A 13374-nucleotide genomic window follows, 5' to 3' on the forward strand; every position below is an offset into this window, starting at 1 on the left:
GAATAATGTCTTGTATAAACAGGCTTAATACACACTGGAAAAGGAGATCAGAGTGTCAAAGAGGAATTATTCTGAAAAAATAAGGATTAAATTCTCTTCCAGTGACTCAGCATCAGTGTGGAAAAGTCTGAAAGAAATCATCAACTACAAGACACCATCCCCCAGCACTGTGGAGAATCAACAACTGGCAGACGATCTGAATGAGTTCTAGTGCAGGTTTGAAAAAACACCCCACACCAGCCCTGAACACCTCTCCACACAACAATTCACACCATTCACACCTCCTGCAACCCCCCTCTCCCCCACACCTGCACCTCAAATCAGTGAAGACGAGGTGCACCAGGTCTTCCGGAAGCAGAAAAGGAAAAAAGCACCAGGCCCAGGTTGTGTTATACCAGCCTGTCTGAAATCCTGTGCTGACCAGCTGGCCCCCATCTTCACACAGATCTTCAACAGATCACTGGCGACGCTACAGAGTTCTGAGCACCAGAACGGCCAGACACAGGAACAGTTTCTTCCCTCAGGCTATCCATCTCATGAACACTTGACAATAACTGTGGAACACACAACACTATTTATACACTCATACACTTATTTATCTAACACACATACTTAGTCTACACCTCAAATTTGTACATAATATACCTGTACATACAAAACTGTCTATTGTAATATACCTGCACATACAATTGTCAGTTTATATATATTGTTATTCCTTATTTACTTGTTCTATTTTTCTTTTATTATCTGTGTTTTTGTTCTGTCGCTGTCATTCTGTTGCACTGCGGAAGCTTCTGTCATGAAAACAAATTCCTCGTATGTGAAAACATACCTGGCAATAAAGCTCATTCTGATTCTGATTCTGACAAAGCGGCAAAACTTACGGACTGCAGCTTTAAAGCCATTTATGCATTAGTTTTCATGCATACTGATAGTGACACCTGGTGGCCGAGTTTGGTACCGCATGCTAATGTTAGCTAGCCATCTTTTTTTTCCTCACTTGTGTTGCTCTCTGAGAGAAGAAAAAAGTTTAGAAGGAAGAAAAAAAGTTTTGAAGAGAGAGAAAAAAGTTTTGAATAGAGAAAAATAAAAGATTTTGAAGAGAAATGTTTTGAAGAGAGAAAAAGATTTTGAAGAGAAAAACGTTTTTGAAGAGAGAAAAAAATTTGAATAGAGAAAAAAAAAATTTGAAGAGAGAAATAATGTTTTTGAAGAGAGAGAAAAAAAAACCTTTCGAGGAGAGAGAGAAAGTGTTCAGACTTAGGCTCAGGAAGGATCTAAGTCACTATATTTTATTTTCCCCCCTCGTTGATTTATTTAATTTTTTTTTCACGTTGCGGTTCATGGCTTCCGTACATATCATTGCATTTTTGTACCATTATATATTTTGGCACAATATATCATTACACCCCACCTTCATGTATAAAATGAAAATACAATCTGTAAAAGACGCTTTACCTTTCTGCTCTTTGGTCTGTTCTGTGTTTTTTAGCACTCCCCTCTTGGCCTCTTCAATCGGTCTCTGTTTTTTCTCTGACTGTCTCTGACTTTTATTGAGTACTTGACTGAGCACTGACTCTCCTTCTCCCACTAAAAACATGCTTTTAAACTTATTATAAAGCATCGTGGATTTGTCCATCACATCCTGGCTGGCTTTGAACCTGCGGATCTGTAAAGACAGTATAAAACTGATTCATTTTCAGTTAACATTATTTATTTATTTTTATTTATTTATTTATTGTGTTTGTTGTTTTTGCTGCAGGTGGTGTACAATAATAATTTATAAACATGACAATTGTCCAATGTTGCCCAAAAAACGTTTTAATCATACCTTTTTAAGAGTAGCTATGAGTTCACAGTGTCTCTGAAGTTGTTGAGTAGTAACATGCAATGAACTCAACTCATCCAATGCAACTAAACATTTCCTCACATCCTAATAATGGAGAGAATAAAGATTTACTTACACAAAAAGAATTACATAAACAAGAAGGTTAATACATGAATTTCAAAGAGAGCATGATCAATATCAGTCTATGTAGGTGTCAACTAATGATATTACAGAAATTATGTTTAAAATCTTTATACAAGAATGAAAAAAAAAATGAATTGGAGCCTGGACTTACAAGGTTATCAATCTTCAAAGATGTTTTAATATCCCCGTGCAACTTCTGCAGTCTGGACTCTGCAGAAACGTCTTTATTTGGTGAATTGAAAAAATTAGAAAACAATGTTTCAAAAAGTGTCATTACAAATAGATAATTAGGTGACTATCTAAAGACTGCATAGCACATCACTATTTATTATCTTACCCTTTCTCTTGTCTCCTTTTCTGTCATCTCGCTTTCCATCTTTTCCTATCCTGCAAAAACAACAACAAAAAAAAAACAACATAACCATCTAGTTATTATTTCTTTTTATAAAGATCTAGTGCATGAACTCATGTTTTGCTTTGCTATTTAAAGGGACTATACGTAATAATTTTCATGTATTAATTTCTTTTTTATTGATAGTGTGTGAATAACTTGTTACAAAACTTACAAAATGAGACCTTCCCCCGACTTCCTAGGTTGTCTACGAAAGCTTGAAGACTGATTTTTATGTGATAGACTCAGGGATTGACTTGACAAAGCCAACAAATTGATATCATATTTAAGCTTTTTAGGTTGGCTTGAGAAAGCCAACCGACTGAAAAACTATTTAAACTTGTCTGAAGCTATCTAGTTACCTAAATCCAGTGGGCTTAAACAGCTTGCCCTTTTACAGCAGGTTTAGTTCACAAAAACTGAAAGTCATGACCTAAATTTGATTTTCATTTACAATAATAAATCCTACAATTCGTCATTAGTAACTTACTTTTCATACCATCAGTCACACATGCACTCAAGCTTGGAGGATCTCACGTTCTTGGCTCATTTTGAGTCAGACATGTCAACTGAATTGTTAATAAGTATGATATTATGCTTTGGAATGTAGTGAAGTAAAAGTTTCTTCAAATAAAAATACTCTGATAACCGCATAGCAATACCCTTGCAACCACCCCAAATACCCTAGCAACTGCATAGCAACACCCTATCAACCACCCAGAATACTCTAGCAACTGCATAGCAACGCTCTAGCAACCTATCTGTCTAGCTATCTATCTTTCTGATAGATTGTATGGCCTTCAAAACCTTCCAACTTCCAACTTTAAAACTACTTCAAGCTGAAAACCTATCAATCTGAATATATCTATCATCTATTTCTCAAGCCAACCTCAAAGTTTGTTCACAATTTGTTCACAGTTGAGTTATAAGCTAAAATGTAAAGTTGCTTATTATAGCGCCAACTTGTTGATTTTCACAAAATACAGTACATATTTGTTTAACCATGACGTAAGAATATTTCCGTTATTGTAACTGTAGGCCATTCAGATTCAATGTTAGTAACGGTTGAAATTTGGCTGCTGGCAGCATTTTTTTTATAGTCATATTACAGGATATGTTAGGACGTCAACCAAAGATGATGCATAACAATTTTCAACCTTAAAGGGGTCATTTGATGCGATTTCAATTTTTCCTTTCTCTTTGGAGTGTTACAAGCTCTTGGTGCATAAAGATGATCTGTAAAGTTGCAAAGACTAAAGTCTGAAATCCAAAGAGATATTCTTTATAAAAGTTAAGAGTCAGCCACACCTACCTAAAACGGCTCGTTCTAACACGCCCCCACATATCTACATCACTATGTGGGAAGATTTGCATAACGCCACCCAAATGTTCATGCAAAGAAAGAAGGCGTAACTTTTATTCTCGCTGTAGTATTGTTGTTGCCACCGCCATGTCGTGAAGGCGCTGTGTGATTCATTGTGAAAGTGAAACTACTTTGTTTGGCCTTCCAAAAGAGGACGATATCTGCTTCGTCATGCCTGGAGCAGATCCATGCTGGTTGCTGAGGAAATACTACAGGTTTGCGCTGTGGATCGCCGGATCGGCTTTCACTGTGAACAAAGTGAAGTCCAGCCCAGGGTCGTCACATGTGGTTGCCGCAAGCCCTCCAGACGCTCCTTCGTCGAATCCGCCGCCTCTGCTCACTCTAGCCCTCCGGCCGTTCCTCATTTTATTCCCCGGCCTCTGCTCACTCAAGGCCGCCTTATTCCCCGGCCTCTGCTCACTCAAGGCCGCCGTGTGTGATGCTGTGTTTCATTGTGAAAGCGAAACTACTTTGTTTGGCCTTCCAAAAATGGACACGACCAGAAATCAGTGGTTAAGTTGTATTTACAACATTGTTCCAGAACACTTCAACCCAAATATTCAGATGTGTGCAGCACATTTTATGGAGGACCGTTTCCTGATCCTGGGAGAGTAGACTACAATGCAGGCTGTTCTAAGCCGTTTTATATTTAAAGAGTTTTTATATTTTTTATATTTAAAGCAAGTTTTTTGGGCAGTGTAGAGTAGGGCTTGTTGTTTGTCATTTCTCCGATCACAAATGCAGACATGGTTTTATGTTTACGAGGCGCGATGCAACGCGTAAAAAGAAAGTATAAGTCATTATAATCCATAATTATGTCCCTACTGGATGCAACGAATGCCTCGTTTATAATGGGTTTTCATGTTTTTGAATCATAGCTCCGGCCTGACAGGGCATCATCGCAGTATGGTGAGGGGTGTAACATTTCCGTCACATGCTTAAGGTATTCGGCCAATCATAACGCACTGGATAGCTGGCCAATCACAGCACAGCACACCCTTATGGTTACAACGCCACCTAGTGACCTGCAGGTGTTATGTTTATGTGCCTGAGCAGTGGGTGGGATTTCTGATCATCCCACCAATTTGCTATCTCTAGGACTTACAGTCTCTGATGCCCAGAAAGTTTTAGTGCAGAATAATAATAATAAATACAGATGCAAGCAGAAATTAAAGGTCAAACTAAATGTCAAAATGAGGAGCTAAGCATGTCAGGGAGGATCAGACCAACTGCAACAATGAGTAACTGAGGACACTTGAAGATGATTTTATTCAAAAAGGCTGAAAAATCATAAATACAATCATCAGTAATATGACTTATTGGTTTATCACTTTCGAACAATAGGTGGCTACCAAACTGACGTGGTGTGGTCAGTGTGATGTGACATTAACACACAATGTTTGGTGTCAATATGCCAAAGATTTGCAGAGATACAGCCTCAGATGCAGTGTAGCATCATGCCATCAAAATTTGTTGATGCGTTAAATTAAAACAATTTCATCTATCAATATTAAATCCATAACTTTGGCCGACAGGACTGGTCTAAAGAGAACAGTCTTGTGGTTTTTGGCCAATCCTTTTAAAAGTTATAAGCAAAAAAATCCCTTTTTCATATCTCCTGACCACTAAGTGGCACTGTGCCGAAACTGTGCAGGTAACCTCAGGTTATGGTTGTCATAACACACACCAAGTTTGGTCTCAATATGCTAAAGCATTGTGGAGATATAGCCTTACGTCCATTTTGGCATGCTCTTCGTCAAATTCATTTGCACGTTATTCGAGAACGGTTCGACTAATCAACTTGAATCAGTTTTTTTTTTTGCATGGTCTAAAGATGATCTTTTCATGAAAATCGAACGGTCTAGGAGGAGTTCAAAAAAGTAGTTGTTTTTTCTGCACATTCAATTGAGCCAAGGAATCAGAGGGGTGAAAAATTCTAATAGAAGTTTCTAATAAATATGAGTGCAAATAAGGACAGTTGGTGGCACTAGAGTGATTGAGTTAGAGACTCCAAAATTGCTGTGTTTAATGTTCAGACTGTGCCAAATTTCACAACTTTTTACCATATGGTTCTATGGGCTGCCATAGACTCAGTAGCGGAGGAAGAGTCCTAGGCTGAGTCAGTCTGCTAGTCAGACTACATGTCTTGCCATGGAATGCTGAAAATAAAGCAAGACGCAACGGCCACAGCTAATGCATACAAAAAGCATCCAATATGATTGTTTTGCACATTTCATTCATTTAGGCAGGTCTTTACTTATAACAAGTAAAATTGACTGTATGTAACACAATATAGTGGAGAGCAGATGACAACCCCCTTTCCACACAACATGTGGAAAGCTTCATTTTGATTTGATCAGACTTTGTGGACAACAAAGGATGCCTTTTGTCTTTTTTGATAAAACAACACTACCTCTTGTGGAGAAGGGGGTAATATTAACATACAGTAAACCCCGTTCAGGAAGTGCTTTGTTCTCCCTCAAGCTTATCATTTGTGGAAGGCAGGATAAGGACTTCAGCATTCCACTGATTAAAGACTGATCCAATCACCATGTGCTCTTTCGCTGATTACAGTCCTTCATTTTTGAGACCTGTGTGAACGACCACTCAGACTGACCAAACAAGTTTTGGGAAGGAAACATCTTCACACGCATTCACACAAAATGGACACAATATCGATTAAAGGGGTCATATGATGCTGCTAAAAAGAACATTATTTTGTGTATTTGGTGTAATGAAATGTGTTTATGCGGTTTAAGGTTCAAAAAACACATTATTTTCCACATACTGTACATTATTGTTTCTCCTCTATGCACCCATTGATGTTTGGTCTTCATATTTTCAGCACAATGTATAGGTTAATCTGGAATTGGTTTGGAAAGTGAATTATTCATAGGAAAAACCTTAAAGACATTGTTCTAAACATAGACTTTAAGCTATGCAAATAAACCTCATGCCAGAGAGGGGCCATACCATGGCCACCTCCAGCATGCTATCTCTAGGACTATCTCTAGAACTTACAGCCTTTTTACTTTTACGGCCAATCAAAACGCTGGATCTGAAAGGCGCCAACTAAGCTGCTAAACTAAGTTGTTCTAAGGAGAAACAAGGAAGTTCTGCAAGAGTGGATTTGGGGAGTTTGGAAACAGCAACAACGACCACAAGCTTAGTGCCCCCCATCTTCTGCAACAACTTCAGAACCTTCTCTTCAGCGATCCTCCATTTGCAAGTTCCAAACTGCTAGAATCTTCTCCAACAACTTCAGAATCGTCTTGTCAGCGATCCTCTTCCTGCATGTTTTAAGTGTCCGGATCTTCTGTACAGACATCAGAACCTTCACCTTCAAGGCTCCTCTGTTTGTGTGTTTCATCGTTCATCTCTCAAATCCTTCAGATTGGTCAGACTACAACTTCCTCCAATTTATGTAATTCTTATTTATTCAACAAACTTCCATGATTTTTCTTTACTGTCAAGGTGAAATTCCTGGCTGGTGCCCTGTAAAATAGTATGACCAAAACTAAATATTAAAAATAATAATCAAGCATAGCGTTAGTTCTGGCAGGTCACGTTAGTCAAGCTCGCATCAGCTGACTCTCAGCTAAACCCCATAATTCAAGTTTGTTAATTTGAACACGTGAATTCACCGCATTGCTGCCTGATTCGGAAGTGACTGAGTCAGCATTACTTCACGCATCTCTACATTATTGTCATGGACTCCACGAGTTATGTGACTGCCACAAGAACAAGTTCAGATGGGAACTTCATCCGCAAGAAGGATATCAATAGATCAAGCATCCACTTCACAGCTGCTATGTTTCACTCTCTTGAACGTCTTCACAAGCTAAGTTCCATTTAATGCTCTCAGGTTATCTGCAACATGCATGTTGCTAAGGCTATCTGTGTTGTTTAGGCTCATTTAGTTGTTTTCAGTGAAATGCTTGTGCTAGTTTATGCGAATGTGCGGTACTTACCTGTTGTCACTGGCAAAACTCTTGTGGCTGCGCTTAACGGGGGGTCTGGTGTCGTTTCGTGCATTCTGAGTTATTTACGCTGTTAGGAGTTGGATTCTTATGCGCACGCGCACTCAGCGACCCAAGCGAGAGCAAGAGAGCGCTGCTTAACGCGTTTCTTCCATGGTTACGGAAGTCATCGGCAGCGCCGTAGTTACTTGCTCGAGAAGACTAGGATGTTCGAGAGAAACTACACTAGCCTGCCTCCGACTGGAGAGAGTAGCCGCTTGCTCCTGGTAATGATGCTCTGGCAGTGTTTGCATATTCTATCACAGATGAAGTGAATTAAATGCAATATTTGTCAAATACACAGACGTTTCAGAAACATTTTCATAAAGCAACAGAAACACTTTTATATACTGCTTAATACAGCGCCATCTGTTCAAGTTCAACATTAGCATATGCTATTTAAATACCAATAAAGTCGGGGTATATATGCTTTTATCAGTGTTTTTTTGAAACGTGACTCAATATAACAGTGTGACTAAAAATGCTTTTACTGTTATAAAAACAGATTTGTGAGCATCATTGGATCAGCATCATTGGTTATAATAAGCACGCAACACACATCCTGCTTGTCATCACAGAATCTAACCAACGAGAATAAAGTGTGTCGTCATCAAGGCTTTCGCAGTAAGCTTGTTTGAGATCAGCAAAATCTGCGCAGAACCGATCACCGCGAGATGCATGCCGGTTAGAAAAGTGTCCGAGTTACGTCTGACTTGCTCTGATGTCATGCTGACGTGTGAAAAAAAAACTCTCGCAATGGCGAGGCGGCTGTGTCGGATTGTGCAGTCGAGCGCAGTTGCTCTCCACCCACTGAGCTGATCAAAAGCATGATGGGAAACGACTGACTGAGACACAGCTTAATGCTCATTGGTTCAGAGTCAGACAACTGTGATGCTGCATTCTCTTCTAAAATGTTTTATTTCTTTATCTGGTTTCACGTGATTTATGTATTTAAATTATGCATGAATATTCCCAAACACTATGACAGTGCGATCTCTGTGTGAGATATGTGAAATATCTGTCTTTGATCTCGTTGGTATATGCTCCACTTCGAGAGGTCAGAAATGTCCGTCTTGACTGTGCTTATTTCACTCCTCCCCTTACTGCAGCCACCTACTCTCGCCTACATTTCAGGTGAGGTGCATCTCAAACAAGCCTAGTGCCTGACCTAGGCGGCTGGTCTCGTTTTGCTCTCGCGGTACTTTGATGGCACATGTGATCATAAGGCGGCTGCGGCGCCGATTAAAGTCGGACAAATTTTCTAACCAGGATGCATTGCTTTTGACAGGCGGCGCCGCATGAAGTTGAACGAGCACCCTCAGTTAAAACTGTAATAGTACAGTGGGTAAGGAAAGTATTCAGACTATGAAGGCAACTCATGAAACTGATATCGGACATGCTTCTGAGGCAGCTTAACGTTCAATGATCTACAATAAAATAGTACGAGCTTTGGTGATAACTAAGCAAATATTCAATGATTTATTTGATCAACCATCATGGCATAGAACACACAGGATATTGGGTATCAAGGCAGCGAAGGATGCATCTATTCTGCCTTTAAATATCGACCACATGAGGTATCTCAGGAGGCAGGAAATGAAGCTAACTTTGGATTCGACGTGTCTCGATGCCTTCCTACCTTGAAATGTGTCCTCCAAAGGCAGCATTTTCCAGTTCGGATGCAGCCGTCAGTTCAGTGTTGATTCTGTTCCCGCATCAGACACACTTGTTCTGTCTAGTCGTATTGGAAACATGCTTGTTCTTAAGCTCGGTTGTTATTGGAACATGCTTGTTCTAAAAGCTGTAGTCGTATTTGGAACATGCTTGTACTTAAGCCGTCTAGTCATATTGGGAACATGCTTGTTCCAGAGCAATCTGGTCATTATTCGGAACATGCTTGTTCTGAAACCTGTAGTTGAATTGGAGCATGTTTTTCTTAAGTCTATCTATCTGGTGTTATTGAGAACATGTTGCTTAAGCTTTTAAGGTATTGGCAACATATTCATTAGGAAATCTGTTTAAGGCAACAGAATTGTTGCTACAGGTTATGCGGGTTTTGGCAACATATTTGATTGGTCATTGGTTAAGGGCAACATGCTTGTTGCTTAAGGCTTTGAGATTTGCTATCAGTTTGTGTTCGGGGATATCAGCATATGGTTTTGTTTTGGGGGGTATTGCTGCTCTCCCTGCTCTCATCCATGCTAGGCTGCATGGAGGCGCAGGGAGTTCTTGCCCAGAACAGAACCATACCATCAATCCAAACTGTATGCTAACATCAGCTGACTCTCAGCTGATCCCCATCTACCTATGGGAATACAAAACCTATCTAAGCATTCATATATAAGATCCTTCAGTATTATCAGCAGTTTTTGCATTGCTCAGTAGCTAATTTGCATTGCTCCTCCATCCCCAACTTCTCCTCTGTCAGTCGGGATTCAGCCTTCTGATTCTCCTTTGAATCAGACTAATTCTAAAATGTGTACATACAATTATTGAACTTTAACGATATCTGCAATACATATATATTGGTTCTGTTCTGTTTACCCTGGGGGGTTATCGCTGCTCTCCCTGATCTCATCCATGCTAGGCTTGGCATCTTTGACGATAGTGGTCCTGACAGAACTGACAAACGAGGCATCCATTTTATTTATTCATTCCCCAGTGCATGCTGGGAACTCCAACACTCAACCCAATAATCTACTTTTAAATAAAAAAAATTTTCTCAGCATTTTAATGTTTAGTTACACTGGTGGTGCTACTTAAATCTAAAATCACTACATTTAGTGTTGCCCCGTCAAATCTAACCTTGAAATCACTACAACAATAAATGCATCTAATGATGGTTCACTAATTATTAATAAACAGTCCCTTCTAATCTTACCTTGTCGTTCTTCGGCCTATAGTTACACTGGTGCATCTATAATATAATTAATCTGTAATATTATTTATACAAACATTTGTAAATTATCCACGCCTAACCTCAGTGGCTCCTTTGAAGCCTGTTGTTGCAGCAGTAGTGATTTCTCCATTTTAGGTTTCCTTCCTCTGCGCTTTAGTAATGGAACTGCTCCACCTAAATAAGAAAAAAGACACACCACATACATATTTATAGATGTGTTGCCTTACTAAAGATAAGAAAACATCTACAGAGTTTGAAAGGGCAATCTGCACCTGCTGATAATAAATCTAACCCAGGAGCACTTGAAGTGGGGCTTGAGTTTTCTGTATCAGAGTCTCGTTCAGCTTCAATCTGTGAAAACCAAATCAAATATTTAATTTCTGGTAGTTATGTTATTGGTCATGTAACCTAATCACAAGAATCACCAGCAAAGTGCACAGAGTGATTACCTTTCTCTTCCTTCCTCTTTTATCTTTGGCAGAAACATTTGTGGTATCTTTATGTGATGGGTCCTGGGGACCACAAAAAATTATAAAATAGATGACATGACCCATTTTTAAGGCATATCATACTAAATTCAAATCCACATGGTCACTCCAGTGATTTTACAGTTAAAGGGATAGTTCACTAAAAAAATGAAAATTTGCTGTTAATTTACTCACACTCAGGCCATTTAAGACGTAGGTGACTTTTTTTCTTCAGTAAAACATTAAGATTTTTAGCTGAAAACGTGGTCCTTGGTGATTCATAAAATGCAAGTTAGCGGCTACTGGTTTTTCAGAATAAAAAAAAGTAACACAAGGAACACAAAATTAATACCCTCGGCTCCTGACGATATATTGAGGTCTTATGAAGTGAAGCGATTGGTCTGTGCAAGAAATTGAACATTATTACTACCTGTAATCCACAGCTGCAGGCAAACGGTCCATAGTGATGTCTGGTTCGCGAACAAATCATTCTTTTGGACCACTTCTTTTTGGTGAACTGGTTCATCCAGTATATCAGACTGAACCATCTGTATATCAGACAATATTAGACTGAACCATCTGTTCGCGGCTTGAGCAGGACAGATCTACAAATTACTCAATCAAAAATCATAACATGCAAACAAAACATGCTCGACACAAAACATCACTCCAACTTGAAATGAGCCAATTTACCGTCGTATATATGATCAAATGATGCTGGATTTTGTCAACTCAAATTTGTTCTGGACATTAAATCAGGAGATAAAAATCAACAACAGACATTTTGGTGATCTGCCTTCATTAGAGCAACAATTCTTTATTTCTCAGTGATATAGAAAATGATATATCAGATTATCATAATCAATTCTTTTCCACATAAATGCAGCTTAGAGTCTCTGGACTTCTTCTAAAAACTTCTCAGAACTCGACATTAACCATAAAATTTATTTTAGAATTGACTGAATTCGAATGAACTAAAAATTATTTTTTGTTTGATAAAGACTGTTATGTTCAAGTGCAAGGAACTGCTATGTGTACTCCCTTAGCACCAAGTTATGCAAATCTTTTTATGGGTAAATTTTTAATTAGATTTCATTTATAAAATAATCCTTTTATATTAAGTACTGGGCAAGATATATAGATGATTGTTTTCTCATTTGGAAAGGAAGTGAAGAGGAACTACATGAAGTTGTGACCATTGTGAAGTCATAGATCCTCTTCTGAATATTATTAATTCGTCAATGTCATTAAGATATGTCCCCAAAACCTTCAAATTGGTTGTTATTAAGCCTCTCATTAAAAAAAAACACAACTTGATCCTAGAGAATTAGTTAATTACACAAATTATTTTTTCTGTCAAAAATACTAGAAAAGGCAGTATCCTCTCAGCTATGTTCCTTCTTAGAGAGAAATGGTATCTGTGAGGATTTCCAGTCCGGATTTAGACGTATCATAGACTGCTCTTATCATCCGATCATGGTTGTATTTCTCTATTAGTTCTACTGGATCTTAGCGTTGCACCATTGACCACAGCATTCTTTTGAGTAGACTACAAAATTATGTTGGCATTATTGGAATTGCATTTTCATGGCTCAAATCTTAATTATCTGACCGTCATCAATTCGTAGCAGTGAATGACGAGTGAATGACAGCCCAAAGAAACATACCAATTCGCAAAACTAACGGAATGCATAGTTTATATAAAAAAACTGGATGACTAGTCATTTCTACTACTAAATTCTGAAAAAACAGGTTTTATTTATTGGACCAAAAATTAGGAACCTGTCACGTGTATGTTCCCGTTTAGTTCCTGTTGTCCTAATTTGGTCCTTCCAGTTACTTTTCCCATTATTAGTATCACCTGTTCCTTGTTATTAGTTATCCCCATCAGCTGTCTGCCCCTCGTTATCTACCCTATTTAGTTCTAGCCCGTTCAGTTCTCCCTGGTCTGGAATTGTATGTTGATGTCTTCTCCTCGTGCTACGTGTGATTCCCTGTGACAAGCACAAAAAGTGAGCGGCGACTTTTCCTCATGTTTCCTTTTTGAAAAGTTTTTTGTTTTCCTTGTTTTCCCCGCGGCTATGGAAATTGCCGCTCGGTTCTCTGCCTTAGGTCGCCTAGATCTCCCCTTTGTCGAGTATTCCTGGGAGTTCTGCAGGCTTGCTGCGGCTACGGTTCCAGCCCCAGTGCCTGCTCCTCGTAAGCACCTTCCAGAGCTCGCTCCAGTGTCGGCTCCAGCCCCAGAGCTCGCTCCAGTGTCGGC

The 13374-nt window shown here is 39.0% G+C and overlaps 1 protein-coding gene across 2 annotated transcripts in view; it reads right to left on the reverse strand.

The window, feature by feature from the left end:
- psip1a (PC4 and SFRS1 interacting protein 1a) overlaps positions 1-13374 on the reverse strand; it is a 124460-nt gene that overhangs the window by 54530 nt on the left and 56556 nt on the right. Inside the window, exons 7-13 of one of the 2 annotated variants that reach the window (XM_016446640.1) lie at positions 11094-11156; positions 10917-10995; positions 10725-10818; positions 2310-2359; positions 2124-2194; positions 1832-1933; positions 1459-1669 (exon numbers count right to left, since the gene is read on the reverse strand). In XM_016446640.1, the coding sequence (XP_016302126.1) occupies positions 1459-1669; positions 1832-1933; positions 2124-2194; positions 2310-2359; positions 10725-10818; positions 10917-10995; positions 11094-11156 (670 nt within the window). The remainder of the gene's footprint in view (positions 1-1458; positions 1670-1831; positions 1934-2123; positions 2195-2309; positions 2360-10724; positions 10819-10916; positions 10996-11093; positions 11157-13374) is intronic. The other variant, XM_016446648.1, reaches the window with a different exon arrangement.

Source organism: Sinocyclocheilus anshuiensis, unplaced genomic scaffold, assembly GCF_001515605.1.
Source record: "Sinocyclocheilus anshuiensis isolate Anshui unplaced genomic scaffold, SAMN03320099.WGS_v1.1 scaffold89, whole genome shotgun sequence".
Lineage (NCBI taxonomy): Eukaryota > Metazoa > Chordata > Actinopteri > Cypriniformes > Cyprinidae > Sinocyclocheilus > Sinocyclocheilus anshuiensis.